Raw genomic sequence first — 24,494 nt, 5'->3', positions numbered from 1 at the left:
TCAATGAGTCGGTATTTCATATTAGAAATGCCACTTGCTTTTAATTTTCATATTGTAATATCTCTGAAATGTGAGTATTGCTAATTTAGGCTTTATGGACAAGTCATCAATTTCATAGCAAATATCTCTCGATATGTAGAGAATACAGTCATTACTAGGAACAATATCAGACTGTCTCGAGCAAGAGTTCGAATTACGACATTTCACCAGTTAGAAATTGAACTATTTCTTTACATGACAACAGAACAAAGTGCAGATATTTGCAAACACCACCAGAATCTCGTTATTGTGGTTTTCTATTTTTCTAAACGAATTTGTTTCTCGCCTTTACCGTAAGGCGGATAATTAAAAACAAACTAATGAATGCGATATTGCATAACATTCCTACAGACAACTGTCACTGAAGCCCACGGACATATAAAACGATATTTCAATGTAATAGGCTGTTTCTAGAGGTATTTTTTTTTCTTTCTTTGTTAAAGTCGAGAGTGTATGGAAGTTTTACTTGGTTCATAGTGAAAAACTCCAGAATTTTTTATCAGTTGTAGATATTGCTGTCAAGGTGAAATGAATTACTATTCATAGCACAGTAGACGGCTGTGAACTATATAATCTCAAACTTCACGCATAAAAAGTAATATAGATGAAATGGAATTCTTATCCTTAATTAAATGTTTTTTCCTTCTTCCTCTCTTTTTGAACGAATTGAGATAAACGTATGTAAAGAGATGATAATTATCTATCATATAGCACAGTAAAGAGGGAATGTTTTACTTTTTATTTACCACGTAGAGACGAGTCAGGAGATATTTTCACTGTTTTTACGAAAACGTATTTTTGTGTGTGTCTGTTAAATAACTTTTAGTTAAAGGAGGTCAAAGTAAAGGCGTAACAACGAAGACGACAATCTAATGTACAAACAACTATTTAGAATATCAAAAGCCTCGATTACCAAAGATAGTAACGATACACATCATGGTAGACCGTTTTTAATAGAAGATTAAGTTTCAAGTTGTTGTGCAAACATCAAACATAATTGAATTAAGCAAACTTTGCTTTTCCACGTAATGTTAGTTGTGACTATCTGTAACCAGCAATGTAAATGGAAATTGATGTTCAGAACGATGCTTTATTCGCACGTGGGTCAAGCGACCAGGTCAGAGATCCCTACGCTTGAAGTAGAGCCATTCCTAACTTTGCACTACTGACCGAAGAGAGAGAAAAAAGCGAGCCAGCAACACCCAACATCACAAAAAATCTTTGGATAGAATAACGAAACTGACTCTCACTTTCATAACGCGTTCAAAGCTGGAAATACGGAGCGCATTCAGTGGCAGCAGGATTCTAACCTTGGACCCTTCAATTCATAACTCAGCATATTAATAACTAGTCATCACGTATGGGAAAGAGGCTGTAAAGACATAACATTTAAATTAATAGTATAATTTAGGTTTAGAATGTTGTTGGCTCAAGTAATTGGAGCTAACATTAAATTAGAGTTAATTAACAATTAAACCGAGTTGACAGGCGCTAATGAACGAAGTTGAGTCTAAAATTATTGTGTGGGCACAGACGTCTCTCCCATTAAAAACCATTGTGATGCTGAAACGCAATGGATTGTATCCAGGTTTATTTCTAGTCCATATGCAGTTTTGGGGTTATTGTTTGACTTACATGTATTCGCTTAGATACGTACGGAAAGCGAACGTAGCAGTTGAAATCATTACAATACTAATTATTGTTGGCACAAAAACACAATTGTAAATATTATTACCTCGAAGAATAAAGAACAATCCGGTTTTATATCTTAATAATGTTGAATGAGTCGGTATTCTGAGAATTGTGGCTACGTATACATTTTTATATTTTCTGAGTAGATATCCTGATAATGCTTGTTGTGTAAGTATTCATTTAATGATTTCGATGTAGATATTCTATAATAATACTTGTTCAATAAATATGCCAGGAATTTTTCTATGCTTGTGTTCTGTAATAGCTCTTTCTATTTAGATACTTCATGAAAATGCTTGCTGTGTAAATATTTCAATATTTCTTTTTATGAAGATATTAATTTAGTATTTTATGTCTATATTCTGATAATGTTATATTACACATACACACAAACAAATACACATATACATACAGAGTCATCTCCTACTTTTAATTATTTCCTGCTGCTCTGAAAAGTTTTTACCCAGTGTCCTCAGTTTCCTGATATACAAATTTGATTGGTCACTTTCTGTGTACAAAAACATATCAGAACAAGTTATGCCCGGCATGGCCAGGTGATTAAGGCAATCGACTCGTAATCCACGGATTCGAATCCCTTTCACACCAAACATGCTCGGTCTTTCAGCTGTGAGGCGTTATAATATGACGATCAATCCCACTATTGGTTGGTAAAAGAGTAACCCAAGTGTTGGTGGTGGATGGTGATGACTAGTTGCCTTTCCTCTAGCCTTACACTGCAAAATTAGGGACGGCTAGCGCAGATAGCCCTCGTGTAGCTTTGCGCCAAAATTCAAAACAAACAAACTGAACAAGTTGTTGTAAAATTAACGTGAAGAGTAACGTGCCCCGAAACCTTTTCTTTGCTTTTTATTTTGAAATTCTAAGAGATGAATTTTTATACTGATTATGTGTATATATAATAAAAGTCCCCAGATGAAGGAGCGACTCCTGGTGGCTGATATTAGAACAATTTGTAAGTGAGCAACATTTTGAGTTAGGTTTAGTTTGTTTTGAATTTCGCGCAAAAACTATATGAAGGCTATCTGCGCTAGCCGTCCGTAATTTAGCAGTGTGAGACTAGAGGGAAGGCAGCTAGTCATCATCATCCACCACCAACTCTTGGGTTACTCTTTTACCAACCAATAGTGGGATTGATCGTCATATTATAACGCCTCACAGCTGAAAGACCGAGCATGTTTGGTGTGATGGGGATTCGAACCCGCGACCCTCGGATTACGAGTCTAGTGCCTTAACCACATGGTTAAACAGTCTCGGACCTTGGATATAATTCACTTTGTAAAGCTACTCCTTTGCATAACTCTTGTTCTTTGTAACATTAAAGCTTCCATAAATTAGAAAATTCCGTGAAAAGTACAAATAATTGAGACGGATAGATCAAGCACTACTACAATTCGAAACACAACTATTCGAGCGAGATCTAATCTCAATACAAATTTGTGGATTACAATAATATGTAACTTAGGAACAATTATTCGAATACCGTAGAACCTGTCTAACCATAATTATTCAGATTATTATAAAATCCAGATTCCAACTGTTTATAGTGTCAAACTTTCAAAACCAAGCACGAGTATCCAACCTACGAAATTATTCTGACTATGTGATTATCATAACTTCTGTATTAAGCAAAACTATTTCGAATAACATATTATCTAGACTAAACACGATTGCCTGGGATATCATAGAGTTTTAGGACTAAATCTATTACCTGAACTAGCAATTTATACAGGCTAAAAATGATTAAGTGGATTACTATAATATTCAGACTAAACATGATTATCTGAGATTCCATAATATCAAGACTAAGCATTATTATTGAAACTACCATAGTATCTGGACGAGGTGTGGTTTTCTGGTCGTTTAAGTTACTTGGATTATACCCGATCGTTCAGACTAACACAGTGTCCACTACACATGATTATACAGACTACCACAGTGGCCAGAGTAGGTATAAATATCCGGACTACAACAACACAAAGAATAAGTATGATTATCCACACTATCACAGTGTTCAAAATAGATACAATTATCCAAATTTCTCTAGACTAGACGCTATTATTCAGACTATTGTAGTTTCCAGACTTTGTGTGATTATCGTAATGTCCGCATTAAGTTTGATTGTTTTTATTAACTATAATAGCTAAATTAGATAATACTGTTCAAACCCATAGTGTCAGGACTAAGTAGAATTACTTAGAGTACCATGTTACCTGGAATAGCAAGATTTTTCACGTTACCACAGTGTCCGAGCTAGGTAAGTTTATCCGGACTATGCAGTGTCTGTATGAAGCACACTTTTTTGAACTGCGATAGTATCTGGACTAGCCACGATTTTATATTCTGCAATAGTCTTATTATTAAACGTTATATTTGGACTGTGCAGGATCGTCTCTACTAACAATGTATTCAGGTTTAAAATGGTTTCGTAAATTGCATGATTATATGGAATATCACAAAACCAAAAAAAACTTGATACCATTATCTGAACTGTGTATGTGGGTATGGGGATTATCACACGATCTGGATAAAACACAATTATCTGAACTATCTTATATCCATACTGACCATCATTATTCAAGTCTCCGTGGTATCAATGTTGAGAAAATTGTTTGTAAAAAACACCAAAAAAGTTTTATTTTGTTGAGACACAACAGGTCATGAGGATTTCATTTTAAGTTTGATGTTAAAAAGAGTGTGAAAAGAAAAAAAAAGTTAAATTTGTGTGAGCGAGTTGTGCATAATAAATAACGTTCAAGATCCCTGAGTTCCAGTTTCATGATCATCTGCGATTTTGATACTTTCAGAATGTAACTCTTGCCAACGTTCGAATCCTAGCTGAATGTGACATTCTTATTAAAACGAGAAGAATAGATATGACAGTAAATCTTGCTTCCAATACCATACGTCCAACTGTTAGCGTTCAACAGTGTCCAATTAACTTGTCACCGAGATTCAAATATAACTAAGAAAGTCTAGGTCTATTTTGTGGAAGAAAAGAAAGAACTAATTATGCCAAGTATGTTTACTTTCTTACTGGTCTTACATTCCTTTCGCTCGAAGACCTTTTCACTCGTATATATATATATACACACACACATGTATTTTTTTGTGTAAATAATCACAAAATATCAACAAGAGAAGCTTACCTGTGAAGACGGCGGATAGGAGTACCCAAACTGAGGATATGACATATTCGCTTAGTTCAAAGGTTAAGTGACCACTTGAGGAAATTTGTTCGCTACTTAGCTGTCTAACCTGTCACACGATTGACATCTGGCTACGATTGACCACCTGTTTCCTCCGTAAAGAGTTGGCATTAACCTCTTCAAAGTATGTAAGTTTTGGATAAAACTGACCAACTCTCTATGTTATTAAAATTATATGTATATTTGTATACGAAACTTTGCAACAAAGCGTTTCTTTAGCGTTATTCGTAATTTGAATGTTTCAACTATTATGGAGTTTGTAGCATAAGTCACGTAGATATTATTTATATGACAAACAAATAACAACATCTGTAGTACTTCTAAATATAGACAGTTTCCTTTAGTCCTCGGGCCTAGGTTCGAGTCCCGATGACTCCAAGAAACCTACCCAATGAATTTACTGATTTCCTTGGAGTTTCCTGTTAAACTTTCTGCACTCTTTATTTCATTTCAAATTGCAGACTTTTATACCCAACGAACCAAGAGGGATGTAACCGGAATAATTACTAGCAGTTTAAAGCTAACAAGAAGTTGGAGAAGGGCTTTACTTGACGAAGCAACATGTACACAGAATAGTTGGCCAGACAACGTACCCTCAGGCTAGGTTATCAGTAGCATCGGAGTGAACACGAATGACCACATCTCTTAACAAGGCCTAGTCCACTTTGTGTCCACACAAATAGAGCCTGAACAAACATTTCATGGTCACAGGAAAGTAAGAGAACAGATAGATCTGAGTAGGACCGGAAGGTCTGTTGAACATGCGTATACAACATCCTCATTCCACGCACTGGCTAGTCTGACGTCATACAAGCTCCGCCTATGCAAATAACTGACAGTCAAGACTCCACCTCAACAGAGGGCCGCTTAAAGCAACTATCATGTGGTTTTATATACTTTCGATATACACATGTAAAACATAAGTGAATTGACTCTTTTGACTCCACGACGATTATAAAGATGCGATGAGCACCACCTGAGAATGATTAATTGTAGCACTTTCAGTTGCTCCGCCTTTACAGATGTTTTCTGCAAGTGTCAACTGTGAATATTCCAATTTTTATGTTTTGGAAACGTTCAAACACGGCATGCATGTTAGACACATGCATGTTAGACTACAAAATTGTAGTTGTATACAAAGAGAAAAAAACGCCATGAAATTTGAAAATGCATTGTTCAAGAATATAATATATAACGTTCTTTAACATTTCAGATAACTAAAACAAAAATAAATTATAATTTGTTTAAATAGATCGTTCAGGATCTGGAGCAGTTGAAACCTTAAACAAACTTTTCCAAAGTCACTGGCGAAACGAGTCAGATCTTTTTTAGGTTTCTGTGAGGCTAGATGTTTTTGTTAGTTTTTTTAAAACATGCATTTCTTGTGTGTGTGAAAGCGTGTCGTTAAAATACCTGCATCACTGTTATAAATGAGAATTGGAAGTTTGTGGTCGTTTTCAACCATAAATATTTAATACTAACTTATGATCAAATCGAACTATGTGCATGAATTAGAACAGAAAATATAAATACGTCTACCTGTTACTGAGCACGAAACGTTGAATATAGGGTTCAAACTGTTTTATTTCTAACGATTAGAATGCATTGTTTATTTAGTTGAGTGGAACATCTTTTAACAACAGAGGTTTAGAAACAAAAAGGGGAAAACAACTTAGGAAAACGTACTTCCAGAAGAAACGAAACTATTACACTGTCTATAAAGACAAAAAACAGTTAGAATTTAATTAAGTGCAAAAACAAAACAAAAAACGGGCATATCTACAGCATGTGCTTTGTTTAAATATGATGTGTTATTTTGATCATCATACGTGTACCTGCCTACAGATTTATTAAAACTGGCAAACGATAATTTAAATAGTAGCAAACAAAGTTCGAATCTATCTAAAAATCATTAAACGATTGTCTCGAGAAGAACGTGAGTTCAAGATAACTGTCTGCAACATTTTCAAGTAAAGTAAGAAGAGGATTTCAAGGCTGGATTCATGATAACATACGGTAGGCAGTCGATTTCATGATTGGAGTTACAGTAAGATATAATGGTCAGTGAATTTTACGATTGGAGTCGTGATAGAATGAATGAAGTGGACGATATAATTTGGATTGGGAGTTTCTTGTGCTTGGGACGTAAAAAACAAACGGTTTTTCTCCTGGCAATATTATGATCGATGATTAATAAACCATAATGGATATGATATTAATAAAATACAACACGATGAACGTGGTTCCTATTTATACCACAGATTACACTGTTCAAGTAAACGTTATAAAGATGTATCTCAGATCACATGTTCTTCCAAAACAATAAAATAATATCAGTAATGAAGAAGGCAACTGAATATGTAAAATAATATCATCTAGAGAAACATGTAACTTTAAATAGATGTGACATATAAAACAATAGAAGTGATATGTAAAACAATAGATGTGATAAGTAAAACAATAAAGGTAATAAATATGTAAAACAATAGAGTTGATATGTAAAACAATAGAGGTGATATGTAAAACAATAGATGTGACATGTAAAACAATAGAGGTGATATGTAAAACAATAGATGTGACATGTAAAACAATAGGTGTGATATGTAAAACAATAGATGTGATATGTCTCTGCTACTGTTTTTCTCCTATACTAACTTTAGAAATACTGTATAAGTAAACGAATCAGGAGGATATATTAAACTATGTCCACTAGACACTCAAGATTAACACTCTGGTTATAGAGTACATAACAAGATCAGCACTATGGCTGTAGAGTACAGAACAAGATCAGCACTATGGCTATAGAGTACAGACGCCTCTTTCATTGTTTCAGAAATACTACTCAGCATGTATGAAGACTCAATCTCTGTAAAACGGTTCATGTATCAGAAAGTTTTCATCATATACAAATAGTGTATATAAAAATACTTAAATTGGTTACTTTCTGAGCAATACTGTTAACTGTGTTTCAAAGGTGCTAATATTCATCAGAGCTGGACTGACTAGGAAGAAAAGCACGATTCTTTGTCTAGAAACCATCTGTACTCTACAAGTACGGTAACTTTGCGTTGAATGCATTCATAGCTAGTTATTATGCTTGAAAATTATATGACTACATTATATGACTACTAATTATATGATTGTTTTAGTTCCGCAAATATAGCGCTTGACCTGAAATATATAGTATACAAAAAACAAATAGATTGTTTCAGTTTAGAAGGCTTAATCAAATCTGAAAAATAAATGTATACCATCTGAAAAAACGAACGTATGAATTGTATCAAATCAAAATATCTTTTCAGTGGACATGAAAGATATCTATGCTCCGCAAAATCACCGTATAGGTTTATTTAGTTTAGAGGAATGGTCACTGGACCTGAAACATATATATATATTCTTCACAAACATTATATAGAATATTTTAGAAAACTCGGTCAGTGGACCTGAAAGATATGTATACTTTACAAAGAAAAATTATATACATTTATTTAGTTTAGAAGGTATAACCACCGAGCTTGAAAGCTATCTTTGCTGTATAAAAATGCAAGAAATATTTCACCAGTTTAGACGACCCAGTCACTGGATCTCAAAGATATATATATATATATATATATGCACTACAATAACACAATATAGATTGCCTTAACTTAGAATATCTAATCACCGGATTTGGGAGATATTTAAACACTGCAAACACTGTATAGCTTATTTCACTTTAAAAGGCGTAGTCAGCCAATCTGATAGATATTTATACTCTAGAAAAATAACATACATTTTTAAATTTTGAAGACTTAGTCACTCGAAAAATTGGTTTCTTTGGTTTGTTTTGAATTTCGCGCAAAGCGACCTAAAAGATGTCTATACTATACAAAAACAACATATAGAATCTTTCCGTTTGTAAAACCCAGTCACTAGGCCTGAAAAATATCTATATTATATAAAAACTGTAACTTAAATCACATAGTCATTGGAACTGAAAGATTAATTCTCCATATACACCATATAGAAGATTACTTCAGTTTAGAGAATCTGGTTCCTAAACCTGAGGGTTATCTATACTATAATTCCAAATTAGAAACTCTGGCCACTAAAACTCAAATATTTCTAAACTTTACAAAGTCACCATATATAGATTTTTTTCGGTTTAGAAGACCAGGTCGCTAGACCTGAAATAAATCTATACTTTAAACAAACACCATATAAATAACTTTAGATTAGAGGATCCAGTCTGTGAACTTCAAATGTAACGATACTCTATTAAAACGAACAAAAATATTCAGGTTGTTTGAGTTTAAAAGACCCAGTCATTGGACATAAAAGATATCTATAAAAGTAACATAAACACTGTTTTCAAGTAACATTTAGTTCATTTCTCCGTCATCTCTTTACCGATTTGAGATGTAACTACAGTCAAGTCCTCTCAACCGATGTATTTCACCGCAACACAAACCTCATCGATTAATTTGCTCTAGTTTACGCCTTAAAGAATTTCAAATCTAATGTAAGATTGAATAGGTCCTGATGAATAATAAAATCGAATCGGGTATACGAAAACGCCTCGTGCATGGTATTCGTGGATCACAAAAATAAAGCTAATTAAAAAGTCTCATATATTTACCCTAATCCTACCTGATAGAATTCCAAGAACAACGGTTACTAAAGGCTCCATCTTTTTCAATTTATCATATCTAACCACTGGTACTGAATTATAACCGTACTCTACAAGTCCCTCCTTGGGACAGTGGTAAATCTAGGGATTTACAAAGTTAAAATCAGGTATTCGATTCCTCTCGGTGAACACACCAGTTAGCCCGACGTAGCTTTGCTATAAGAAAACACACACACGCACATACACTCTACAAACAAAAACATACAGATGTTTTTCACTTTAGAAGACATAGTTAGTGATACTGAAATATATCTATACTCTAAACCAGTGGTTCTTAACCTTTTTCATCTTCTTACCCCCTGAGACTCTCCAGGGTATTACCATGACCCCTATAATAATTTTTGTAATGGTGAACTTTGCGTAACGGTAGAATAATACAAAACTATATAAAGATCCTAATTTATTGAAAATGTTACAAATAAATGACCTTGAGAAATGCTACATGTGCTAAACAAATGTAAAATCCATGGAATTACTGAACATCATACAAAACCTACTTATCCACTCAGTGTGAGGGTTGATATATATATAAATATAATGAGAAAATATACCAAATACGATGGAAACTTTGATATTTAAATTTTAAATTTGATGCATTAATATTATATAGTTTATAAAAGTTAGGCAATTCAAAACGTTGTAATATATGAATATTTTTACTCAAAATTAGACAGGTGGTTGCGCAACAAGCATCTCTACGCGGTTCAATTGCCGCACTTCAGCGTGTTTCTCATTACTGAGCAGTTACAGGCACTTACCACAAAAACTACAAACTGCTCCGTGATTTACCCAATAATTCCCAAACCTTCCGTGACCCATAGAAACTTCAAACGACCCCCAGGTTAAGAACCACTGCACTAAATAAACACCATATAAACTGCTTCAGTTTAGAAGGCCTGAGCAGTGGAACTTAAACATATGTTTCTAAACTTTATAAAAACAACTTACAGAGTGTTTCACTTTAATTAGAACGCTTGTTCACTAGCCGTGAAATATATCATCTATACAGACACAACATACGTATAGATTTAGTTTCAAATGCCTAGTCACCGCAGCTGTGAGACATTGACACATTACAAAAATACTATATAGATTGCTTCAGCTCAGAAGATCTTGTCGCAGTACGTGAAAGCTATATATGCTCTACAAAAACACCATTTTGGTTGCTTCAGATTAGAAGACATATTTAAAGCAACTCGAAAATACCTATATTCTATAGAAACACCATAAAGGTTATTTCATTTTAGAAGGCTTCGTCACTGGACCTGTAAGATACGTATGCTCTAAAAAAACAGCATACAAACTATTTCAGTTTAGAAAGCTAGTCAATAGACCTAAAATATATACTCTATCAATACAACATATTTATTACTTTAGTTCAGAAGACCTAGCAACTGGAAATAAAATATATCTATACTCCACAAATGTGGATCCTTCAGTTTAGTTTAGTTTAGAAACCTAGTCATTAGACCTGAAATATTTTATACAGTAAACACATTGCTTAAGTTCAAGAGACCTGGTTACTGTATCTATTGGGTAACTATGCTCTAAAAAAGACCATATAAACTGCTTTAGTTTAGTATGGTTCGGTTTGAATTTCGTGCAAGGATACACGAAAGCTTTATTCGATAGCCGTTCCTAATCTAGCTGTGAGAGACAGGAGAGAGAGAAGTTAGTCACCATCACTCACCGCCAACTCTTGGGCTACTCTTCTACCAATGAATAGTGAAATTGACGTTCTCAGGGCTGAAAGGGAGAACTTCAGTTTGTAAGACCTCTAAGCTGCACAGGAAAGATATCTGAACTCTACAAGAACAACGTACAACTTGTCACAGACTCAGTCATTGTACGTGAAAGATAACTATATTGAAAATATATAATATAAAAATTGTTTCAGTTTAGAAGACAAAGTCAATGGATATGAAATATATCTATTCTCTATAAAAACATTATAAAATCGTTTAAAGTTACAGAACCTCATCACTGGACTTGGAAGATATCTATGTTCTATAAAAACAACTTGGAGTACTCTTCTGTTTAGATGACCAGTAAATGGACTGGAAACATATCTATACTTTACAAAAACGCCACACATATTCCTTCATTCAAGGAGACTTTGCCGCAAGATCTGAAAGCGGTCTATTCACATAGATCGTTTCAGACCTAAGAAGGTCGCAACGTTGTTCCGCACTTTATTTTACTTAAAGTGTTAATACCCATACTAGCCGTCATGAGAAATACATTTTTACTTCAAGTGGTATTTCTCGTCATCATGAGAGACTGGAAATATATCCACATTTTACAATGTTACATTTTATAATTTACCTCGAGCGAGTCTCCGATTTGTTATGCTACGTACGTTACTTATTATTATTTAAATTACTGTAAATTTTAATTTTAATTTAGAAGTTAATTAAGTGTTAGGAATAATTAAATTTATGGTATTTGCCAACAAGATGGATATATACAGCTTTATTTCTTGATACAAATATATTTTGATATGCAAATACCAAAACAATACAATTTATAATAACGGTTATTACTAATAGTTATTAATGATGGGTTTTATACAACACTTTTACAAACTTACAAACAACACTGATTCTTATATCCGGTCTACCACTCAATATTTTATCGCCGATCTAATTCCACGACGAGTAAATTAATTCTGATTTGATACTGTTGCATCTAACTTAGGCTAGCTTGTTCGGGTGGCCTCATAACGGTCACAAGCTCACTTTCTACCGAAGGAGATATTTAATGTCTTCGTAGAAATACTAACGTTCGAGATTAATTCATTGAAGTTGAATTGTTTGTAATATTCCAAATCTAGAAATGTTCCTGTTCAAATATCTGTAATTTTCTAATTAATAAGCGTTAATCACAAGTATAACTTCTGAGGCCTATAGCACCCTGACTGTAGCTGACTAATTACAATAACTGTCTGTCTCTTGGCTCGTTGGTTAATATAGTGTAAAGCGAGCTTTTAGAATGTTCAACAATGTTTAAAAACGCTAACATTTTTGTAAAACTATGATTGTTGATTCTTACTCTCAAAATTTTCTACAAATTTAAAGAACAGTCGTAACTTGCGCAATACATATCCAACAATGGACATCACATGCATCAAACTGAAACATGCATAAATATTAAAATAAACTTACAAGGGTAAATCCGTTACATCTTCCTCCTTCGGAAATTAATAATTGGCATTAAACAATTTTAATTAAATTATTATATATATGTATGTACACACATTCTTAACAATACATTGTCAAAGAATTATACAGTTTCAAAAATCATGACAATATATAGCACGAGTAATACAAGTAACCTCATGATACTAAATTACATGGCACGTACAAGTTACATTTTTGGTTTACCACAATTAGTAATCACACGAATGAGATGTTCTTCGAATGCTGGGATTGGTTTAAAGCAGTTTAAAGTAAATTTTCTTAATACGTTTTCCAGTCAGTTGACAACTATAACAAGTTTTACAAAACTTGGAAATATCTTGCCTAATTTTGGCCCAAAATAAATGTCTTATCATTTTGCCACACACTTTGTTGATTTTTAAATGACCTCCCATTAAAATGGTACATTTGGTGGTTATAATTTTCTCGTGAGCACACCATTTTTGAAAAAGTAACCATTTGGAACTTTTTGCGATTCATCTTTTGAGAGATAATTTATAAATAGTGAAGAAATCTGTGGTTTCTTTTCTTGTTCATAGATCAGTTTGCTTTTAGTATACGAAATTTCATCAGTTGAACCAAATCCCTCACGTCCATTATTGTCACTCATCAAGACTTGTAAGTAGGGCAATTATTCATAAAATCCTCGTACGATCTACGAATGTCTAAAAAAAAATCCATAATATCGTCCTCTGAATACGTCTCTATCATTTGTTTTGGGCTTAAGTTTTTAGCCTGAGCTCAACTCACAGCAAAAGTGGAAAACACGTCTGGATTCTCCTCAACTACATCATCGTCCTTACATGAATAAATGATCGGCTTGTCAATCATCTTAAGTTCGGCAACAACTTTCTCCCAGCCAAATCGTTTCCCAATAGCAATGATAAACTCTTAATTGGGAGAGTAGGTCGTACTCCAACAACAACTGGCCCAAAAAGAAGGTCTGATGTTAAATAAATACTGTAAAAAAGAACATTAACAAAGCCACCCGCAATACATTGAGCAAAATCGGATTCACGAGTGGCAGAACTCAAATTTAAATGTAATACACCTTCTAACAACAATGGCTGGGTTACTCCAGTATCACGTAGAATACTATGGGTACAGGATTAACAGCATCATTTGTCAGACACAGAGCCAACAGACACAAAAGTCTAAAGTACTCCCTAACAATATCAGCCTTTATATCAATGGCCAACTGAACAGCATTGGTTGATCTGGTGAAACTATGTCCATATGTAAACATGAACTGACCTTTTTTTTTCTTTTTCAAGGACCAACAATCGGACATAACATAACCAGATTTTTTTTACAAAAATAATAGACAGGACTTGATGAAATCTTCAATATGATTTCGAACAAGATAAGTTTTTTTTTTTTTAAATCTGCTACTTTAGTTGGTTTAAAAGGTAAAGGTTTTTGCTGAGACTGATTTCTTTTATGAAAAGTGATTTTACGAATTAAAGTGTAATAATCGGAAAGCTCATCTACTTCCTGTAGTGTTTCAACTTTCTTTTCATCCAAATAAATTTTGAGGTTGTCTCTTTAACAACATTTAAATTCATCAATTAAAAATATTTGCCTTAGTTTGTCAAAACGGTTGCTAATATGTGTTGAATAACACTATTTTCGTGTCTGCATTCTATATACGTTTCACTATTTTGGTTGCGATAACCTTGAAACTTTTGAGGATAAACCTCCGGTATTACCTCATATGCTTTGAGGATAACTGCTTTAACCATATAATAATCTATACAGTCTTCCAGAAAGAGAGCAGCATCAGCTCCTTGGGCTTTAGCAGTTGTAATACTCTGTAATAATAATGACCATTTTTCAGTGGGCCATTCCAGAGTTTGGACAACTTTTTCAAAATGTTGGAAACATTCATTTTCTTTAACTGATATTTGACCTCAGTTGAGGTCAAAGTTGTCGTTTTCCTTTGGTAAATTAGAGATGAGTCTATTTTCCATTTCGTTCAGTCTAATTTCCTTTTATACTTCAATTCGGGCTTGTTCGGCCTTGAGACATTTTCTCTTTCTTTCAGTTTCAAAAAATTTACTGTTTTTCCCAATTTGGTACAGGCTTTTTTTTCTGGGCTCCAAGATGAACTAATTCAAGCTCGATTTGTTTGAGTTTTAATTAGATTTCTAACCTATCTTTATCACTCAACTCTGATTGGCTAGTGGAGACATCAGAATATTCCCCTAATGCTTCTTCAAACAACAAATCATCAACAATATAATTTATAAGTTTATTTTTTCTCATTGATTTTTTAACCTCTAATTCGAAGATTTTGGAAATTTCAAGCAATTTCTTTTTGTTATATTTCCCAGTTGTTCAAGGTTTCAAGAAAACCTTGATAATCAGTTTGTTTTTGATAATCAGACATGATCAACTTTTGTTGGCACAGATAATAATAAACTGAATTATGATTTCAATTTATATATCTAATTTTTCCTCTGATTCAGATTTCGGACACGAGCTACCAATTTATTATGTTAAGTATTATAATTTATGTCTGACGAGTCTCCCATTTATTATGCTACATACATTACGTATTACTGTTTCAAATTACTGGGAGGTTTAATTTTAATATAGAAGTTAATGAAATGTTAATATATATTAAATATATGATATTTGCTAGCAAGATTAATACACAGTTTTCTTTCTTGACACAAATATATGTTAATATACCAACAAGAATGTAATTTACAATAATGTTTATTACAAATAATGATTTATATAAAACAGTTTTACACACTTGCAGAATAAAAATAGTCTCATATCTGGTCTAGAAATGAATATTTTATTGACGATCCAGGTCCGGGGCGACCAAATTAATTCTGAGTTGATTCTGTCACGCCTCTCTTGAGCTAGCTAGCTTGACTGGCCTCACACCGCTATTATTTGCTGATGAAAATATTTAGTGTTCTCGTAGAAATTCTAATATTAGAAGTTAATTCACTGAAATTGACCGGTTTGTAATGTTCGAAATCTATAAACGTTCCTGGTCAAATATCTGTAGTTTTCCGATGAACAAGTTAATCACAGTTATAGTTTCCGAAGCTGATTGTAGGTGACTAATAATAACAACTGTCTGTTTATTGGCGCGTTGGCTTATATAGCTTAAGGCGAGTTTTTAGAATGTTCAACAATGTTAGAAAACACGCTAGCGTTTTTGTGAAACTAATAATATTGATTCTTACTATCAAGAATCTTCTACAAATTTAGAGAGCAGGAGGGACTTGCGCAATACAAATCTAGTAATATACGTCCCTTGCATCAAACTGACGCATACGTAAGTATTAAAATAAACGTATAATAGTAACTTCGTTACAACAAAAACAGCATACAGATCATTTAAGTTTAAAAGGCATAACCACTCGAACTGAAATATATTTATTTTCTACAGAAACATCAACAGACTGGTTACGATTAGAAGTCCAATTCACTGAATCTGGAAGGTACCTATAATCTACTAAACCCTTTTTAACTTGTTTTCAATTTAGAAAACCAAGTTACCAGAATAGAAAGATATTTATACTCTAATAAGATACCATATATATTGCTTAAGTTTAGAAGACCAGGTAACTTGACCTGAAAGATATTTCAACTCTACCGAAACATTATACAAATTGTTTTTGTTCACAATTTTTAGACAATGGTTCTGAAAGATGCCTAAACTCTATAAATAAAAAAAAAAAACATATAGATTGCTTAAGTTTGGTTTGTTTTGAATTTTGCGTAAAGGTACACAAGGAATAATTTTGCTAGCCGTCCCTAATTTAGAAGTGAGATACCCTTCACCAATTAATGGGATTGACGCACCATACGGATGAAAGGGCGAGCTTCAGTTCAGAAGACATTGGCAATGAGCTTGAAAGATATCTATTATGTACAAAAATACCATACAGATTGCTTCAATTTAGAAAAAAACCGTCAGTCAACTTGAGGATATTCATACTGTATAAAAACAACATATACATTATCAACTACGGCATAGCTGTTCCTAGAATGGCTCTAGTTTAATTTGTTGTTGTTTTCACATACAAACTTTTAGCACATAACTCCGTCATCTCTTGACCAATTTCAGAAGTAAGTAGAATTTTGGACTCAGGAGGTCAAATCCTTTCGATTGATGTATTTGACTACGTTCAAGGTTTCACAGATAAATCTACTCTAACCCTTTTTAAAAAAAAAAATTCAGTTTAAGAATAGGTTCTTAGATGACGTAATGATTAGATTATTTAATTCAGTTAACCAAGTAGTTAGACCTGTAAGATATCTTTGCTCTACGAAAACACCATGAAGATCTTTTAAAGTTAGGAGACCAAGTCACTGAGCTTAAAAGAATCCCTAACTTTTACACCAACGACATATAGATCAAACATTTCAATTTAAAATACCTAGTCACACGTACTGAAAGATATTTACAATCTGCCTAAACACCATAAAGGTTCCTTTAGCTTAGAATACCCTTTCAGTGGACATCATTTATGTTCTAGAAGGCCGCCGTATACATTGATTCAGTACAGAAATCTTATTCGACGGACTTGAATGATATCTATGCCACATAAAAACAAAATATATATTGTTTCAGTTGAGAAAGATACATTCTGCTAAGCCACCATACAGATTGCTTCAGTTTAAAAAACTTGACCAATCGACCTTATAAATATCTGTACTCTACAAAAACTTCGTATATATTTTCAGATAAGAGGACCTACTCACAGAATCTGAAAGATAAACTATTGGGTTGAGGAATAATTCGTGAGCGTTTTTTCAAGTTAACAAAATATATTCATAAATGAAACGCTTTCGCAAAATATTTCATGTCATTTGGTAGATAATTTTTTGCTCTAATAGATGGTGTGTTTGATTTTCATATGTCTTTAATTTTTGCTTTCATTTTCAGCTCATTAATTGGAATGTCAAGTGGACAAAATCGAGCATTTTCGACACCATCTGCTTTTCGCATTTAATTTCTTGCAATTTCGTTTAAAACAATGCATACTATATCCCTAGGTATTACATGAAATAAAGTATCATAATAAATGTTTTGGGTGTAATGTGTTCATGCATTGAAGTATTGTATAGTCTTGCATGTAATGCTTGAATAAAATTATTTAAAAACGCTCACGAATTATTCCTCAACCTAATATATGCAGTAAAGTATGTGGACACCTCTTCTAATGAGTGGGTTCGGCTATTTCAACCACATCCATTGCTAACAGGTGCATAAAATCAAGCATACAACCATGCAATCTCCAAAGACAAACACTGGCGGTAGAATGGGTCGTATTGAAGAGCTCAGTGACTTTCAACGTGGCATTGTCATAGGATGCCACCTTTCCAACAAGTCAGTTTGTCAAATTTCTGCCATGCTAGAGCTGCCCCGGTCAACTGTAAGTGCTGTTATTGGGAAGTAAAAACGTCAAGGAGCAACAACAGCTCAGCCACGAAGCGGTAGGCCACACAAGCTCACAGAACGAGACCGCCGAGTGCTGAAGCGCATAGCACGTAAAAGTCGTCTGTTCACAGTTTCGTCACTCACTAACGAGTTCCAAACTGCCCTTGAAAGCAACATCAACGGAAAAACATACTCGTCCTTTCAGCAGTGAGGGTGTTATATTGTGACGGTCAATCCCACTGTACGTTGGCAAAAGAGTAACCCAAAAGTTGGCGGTGGGTGGTGATGACCAGCTGCCTTTACTCTAGTCTTACACTACTAAATTAGGGGTAGCTAGCGCAGATAGCTCTCGTGTAGCTTTGCGCGAAATTAAAAAAAAAAAAACTGTTTGAAAGACCTAGTCACTGGACCTCAGTAAGATATAAGTTTATACCATGATGGTTGTATATTTCTCACAGCAAATTATTTGGGATTTTTCCCAGATAATATTGGGTAAAACCATCAAAAGACATTACGTTAATGGTATCTATACCCTACAAAAGCAGCATAATAATTATTTTAGTTTAGGAGACTTACTTATTGGACCTGAAAGATATCTATAATCTAAATATACTACGTATAGATTGTTTTAGTTTAGAATACTTCAGAAGTCCGAATTATATAGATATCTTTTTTTTTTCAAGTCAAAGATATATAGCTTCCAAGTTATTTCATCGTAGAAGAGAAATAATTAATTTACACCTATTATTGAAATATTTTCAAACTGCTATAGATCTCTACTTATGTAGTTGATAGTAAGGGAGCTACGATAGCATACAGATATATATTCTATAAGTCTCTACTTACTTTTTAAAGAATAAGAGAGTTACAATATTACCTACAGGTAAATGTTTACGTAGCTAATAGTAAAAGAGTTAGAACAGGTCTGTAATTAAACAGTTATTAGTAAGATAGCTACAACAGCGAATGTATATACATTTTTGTGCAATTAATAACAAGAAACTAAAGTAACAAATATAGGTCAATCAGTGCGTAGCTAACAGTAATCGAGCTACAATGTTATCTATCGTTCTATACTTATGTCGTTAATAAAACAAAGAGAGCTACGATATCTTCTATAGGTCTGTACTTAAGTGGTTAATAATATAAAAGTTACAATATCGTCTATCGGTCTGTACTTACGCTGTAAATAATAAGACAATTACAATATTATTTAGAATTTTTTACTTAGCTAGTTAATTATATCATTGATGTCTACATTTACGTAGCTAATAGTAATAAAGATGCAGTTATTGTCTGTAGGTCTATAGGTACGTATTTAAGGGTAAGAGATCTACAAAATCGACTTCAGGTCTTTACCTACGTAGCTAATAGTAAGAGAGCTACAATTTCGTTTTTAGGTCACAACTTACGTAGTTAATAACAGTATGGCTACAATATCATTTATATATCTTTAATTACGTAATTAATAGTAAGAGAGTTACAATATGATCTTAGGTCTATGTTTATGTGGCGAATAGTAAGAAGAACAGAAGATTGTATGTAGCCATATTTGCATTGATTTAACATTAAGGTTTGGTTGTTTTTTCTCGATTTCGCGCAAAGCTACACAAGGGCTATCTGCACTAGCCGTCCCTAATTTAGAAGTGTAAGACTAGAGAGAAGGCAGCTAGTCATCACTACCCACCCCCAAACTCTTGGGCTAATCTTTCACTAACGAATAGTAGGACTAACCGTCACGTTATAACGTACACACAGCTGAAAGGGCGAGCATGTTTGGTGCGGATGCGAACCCGCGATTTTAACAGTAAAAGTGTTACAATATCGCTTCTATGTCTCTACTCACGAAGATAATAAAGAACTACAATAACGTCTACAGGTATATTACTTACGTAGTTGTTGATAATAATAAGCATACAATATCGTCTGTAGTTTTTTACCCATGTAGTTAATACTAAGGGATTTACAATATCATATTAGTTCTGTCTTTGCGTAGCTAATATTAAGACAGTTTTTGTTTGTTTTTTGAATTTCGCGTAAAGCTACTCGAGAGCTATCTGCGCTATTTAAGACACACAATATTGTCAATAGATTTATACGTACGTATTTAATAGTAGTATATACTAAACTATCGTCTATAAGTCTGCTCTTACGTGGTTAATAATAAGAAAATATAGTTCTGTGTTTTTGTGATTAATAATAAGAGACCTACAGTAAGGAATATAGGTCTATATGTATATAGTTATCAGTAAGAGAGCTAGTTACAATATCGTCCATAGGTCTTTACTTACCTGGTTACTAGTAAGAGAATTCCAATATCATATGTAGGCCTAGAGAACTGTAATGTCGCCTATAGGTCTCTAGTTACGTGGTTAATGATAATAAAATCACAATATCGTCTATAGGTCTCTAACTACGTAATTAATAATAGTAAAGTTACAAAATGTGCTATGTGTCTCTACTTATGTTAATATTTAGAGTGCTACAATATCATCTATATGTCTATGTTTATATAGTCAATAATAACTGAGCTACGATATCACTTATAGAACTATGTTTACATACTTAATAACAGGAGAGTAACACTATTATTTATATGTCTATGTTTACATAGGTAGTAGTAAGAGAGCTACAATAGCATATACATATAGACATACACGTACGTAGTTAACAGTAAGAGAACTACAGTATTGTCCTTACGTCTTTACTTTCGTAGTTAATAATAAGAGAGATTAAATATCGTCAATAGCTCTTTATTTACACAATTATATAACTGTCCGAAACATCAGTTTTATTCAGTAGTATGCTTAATATTGTGATTGAAAGTAAAACATACTAAAAACTCCACCTGTGGCAATTTTTAAAACAAATTATTCCCTGAAGCATGCTTGACTCTCAATAAGCCTTTTGCTGAAACGTAGTTTCGCTAAGACAGGTAGTTTTCAAACTAGGGCCACTCCAGATGTGGGTTTTTTGAAAAAGTCTTCTGACTGAGTCCGTCGCAGAAAAAAACATAAAATCACTGATTTTGTGATTGTTTTCACAACATATTTTAAGCTTGATATAAAAACAAGATTTTCTTTTAGCCTTCTTTTCTTTCTTCCCTCCCAAGAAAAACAGTATGTTCAGCAGAAAGTTGAAAAGTAAAATTATAAGAATCTTCTATTTTTGGATGATGGCATAAATAGTCAGACGTTTTGAAATAAGTTTACTCAAATTCACTACGAAAATTTAAAACTCGTATTCTCTTTTTATTCTACAGGAATTATTGTTAATTATGAGGTGTTTTGTGTTACTTTCTTATCATTATATTCAATTTAATTTTTTATTGAGTTGAATATGATTGGTAAACAGAAGTGTTAGTCAATAACATGCGTATGTGCTTAGTTTTAAAACTCTCTACAAATAATCTCTGCTTTGTGCTGCCACCTGCTGGTCATGAAATGAAGTTGATGAGTGAAATAGGCCTATGATTTTCATTCAATATGTCAAAAACAGCAATGTATTCAATATAGCATACACTGCACACCAGTGTATTGCTGTAGCAAGTTTTAACACAACCCCACGTTAAAATTAAAATCCTACCGTCATTAATCTTCCAGAGAAAATTAATTAATTTAATTAATCATTCAAAGTTATTCAGAGCGTTTTTCTAAAAATTTGTTTTCCAAGTTAAGAGTATTAACTCACATGATAATCAAAAATAAATGGCGAATAATGTTACATATTATACGGAATGATATACCATTATGATGAGGCCCGGCATTGCCAGGTGGTTAAGGTTCTCAACGCTTAGTATGAAGGTCGCGGGTTCGAATCTCCGTTATACCAAACATGCTCGTCCTTTCAGTTGTGGGGGCATTATTACGTAATGGTAAATCCCACTATTCGTTGGTTAAAAGAGTAACCCAAATGTTGGCGGTTGGTGGTGATGACTAGCTGCCTTCCTTGTAGTCCTACACTGCTAAATTAGGTACGGCTAGCGCAGATAGTACTCGTGTAGTTTTGCGCGAAATTCAGAAACAAACAAACCATTATAATATACCACTATGTAATTGTGTGTATGAATAATTCGTAGTTATTCTCCAATTGTTTTACAAGTATATTAATTTTTACATTTGTTCCCTCATATTAAAATTAATGTACATTTGTGTAGTTAAAACGATATCTTAGTCTTTTAAGAAAGTGTAACTTGTCTACTGATAAACGTTTACAACAGTAAAGCAGAGCACTGTGTAAGAAGTGCCCTTATTTAATCATGAGTGAAACTATTTAAAGAACCATGTTATTTAACCTACTATCTCTCAACACAGCAGCGAATCATCTTTGTTGTTGTTATTACTTAAGGACGACTGAAACTGAAGGAAGATTTAAATAATTCAAATCAAATCTTAAGTTTGTTTTATTTGGAGTGGACACAGCAGACAGCTTGATGTGACTTTGCTATATGAAAACACACATTATTATAGTGTGTGTTTTTCTTATAGAAAAGCCACATCGAGATATCTGCTGTGTCCACCGAGAGAAATCGAACCCCTGATTTTAATTTTATAAATCCGAAAACTTACCGCTATTCCAGTGGAGAACTTTCTATTTGGATCCTCCGGTTGGAGAGTGTAAGTCTAAGGAGTTGCAACATTAAATCTGGAGCTCGATTCCCGCAATGGACACAGCAGATTGCCCACTGTGGTTTTGCTCCAAAAAAGCAACAAATTTTCTCTTCAGTTCAACGACTGTTTTTCTAAACTCAGATACTTTATATCAGATATTAGAGTTTTGTAGTTTTAGCTCTTCTCAATAACGTATATACCATTAACTTTGGCAAGTTTCATATCGTTGAAGGTTTTGAATTTTTATTTTCTCTATAACTTAATAACCAGTTTGCACACTTTGTGAATATTTTTATTGCTGTTAAATTTACGACAAAATAGTAGTAAATAATACAACCTGAAACACTTAAGCTTTATCATGTCACACGAGATTCATTTCCTCCGGTGCCAAGTTAAAAAAGTATGCTACCATCACAGACTGCTGTTCACGTAACAAAAAAGAGAAACGTTGTTCAAATTAATTCCCGTTATCGTTGAATGAACAATAAATGCTTTCTTTCCTACATATCTAACGTAGACAACGTATTTTAACTTGTTTGTATTAGTTTCACAAAGTACTTTAACTTGTTTGTATTAGTTTCATAAAGTACTATAACCTGTTTGTATTAGTTTCATAAGGTAATAAACTAGCTCGTTCTTCTCCTTAGCCTGATTTGACGTTTTGCAAGTCCTATAATTTACGACTGAAAAGTTTCACGTCCTAGTTCGTATTTTTCTTGTTATCACTGTAGTTTGAGTGGTTTTCAAGAACGAAGTTTATAATATTGTACAGATATTGAAGTCATTGATAGTGTTCCATTGACTTAGTTTTCACATTAAGAAAAGAGACACAAGTTACGAGTGTGTTTTTACCTCTATGTAACATGATGTGATGTGAATTTACAGGATAATATGCATTCACTCGAAATGTAAATATTTTATAGTTGGTTGCTACGGAAAGCGTGATGATCTTGGTTTACATTGGTTCACACTGCTTGGTATTCCAAATGACAACTTACTGCAATATGATGTCACACTGCTTGGTATTCCAAATGACAACTTACTGCAATATGATGTCACACTGCTTGGTATTCCAAATGACAACTTACTGCAATATGATGTCACACTGCTTGGTATTCCAAATGACAACTTACTGCAATATGATGTCACACTGCTTGGTATTCCAAATGACAACTTACTGCAATATGATGTCACACTGCTTGGTATTCAAATGACAATTTACTGCAATATGATGTCACACTGCTTGGTATTCCAAATGACAACTTACTGCAATATGATGTCACACTGCTTGGTATTCCAAATGACAACTTACTGCAATATGATGTCACACTGCTTGGTATTCCAAATGACAATTTACTGCAATATGATGTCACACTGCTTGGTATTCCAAATGACAACTTACTGCAATATGATGTCACACTGCTTGGTATTCCAAATGACAACTTACTGCAATATGATGTCACACTGCTTGGTATTCCAAATGACAATTTACTGCAATATGATGTCACACTGCTTGGTATTCCAAATGACAACTTACTGCAATATGATGTCACACTGCTTGGTATTCCAAATGACAACTTACTGCAATATGATGTCACACTGCTTGGTATTCCAAATGACAACTTACTGCAATATGATGTCACACTGCTT

At 33.5% G+C, this 24,494-nt stretch overlaps 1 protein-coding gene across 3 annotated transcripts in view; it reads right to left on the bottom strand.

The window, feature by feature from the left end:
• LOC143238228 (uncharacterized) overlaps window positions 1–5,804 on the bottom strand; it is a 43,843-nt gene extending 38,039 nt beyond the window's left edge. For all 3 annotated transcript variants that reach the window (XM_076478283.1, XM_076478281.1, XM_076478282.1), the window contains exon 1: window positions 4,899–5,804. In XM_076478283.1, the coding sequence (XP_076334398.1) occupies window positions 4,899–4,943 (45 nt within the window). In that variant the 5' untranslated portion in view covers window positions 4,944–5,804. The remainder of the gene's footprint in view (window positions 1–4,898) is intronic.
• Window positions 5,805–24,494: the final 18,690 nt, after the last annotated feature.

The sequence above is a fragment of the Tachypleus tridentatus genome, chromosome 13 (genome assembly GCF_004210375.1).
Source record: "Tachypleus tridentatus isolate NWPU-2018 chromosome 13, ASM421037v1, whole genome shotgun sequence".
Classification (NCBI taxonomy): domain Eukaryota; kingdom Metazoa; phylum Arthropoda; class Merostomata; order Xiphosura; family Limulidae; genus Tachypleus; species Tachypleus tridentatus.
The sequence above is the reverse complement of the archived record's forward strand: the minus strand, read 5'-3'. Positions and strand labels throughout refer to the sequence as shown.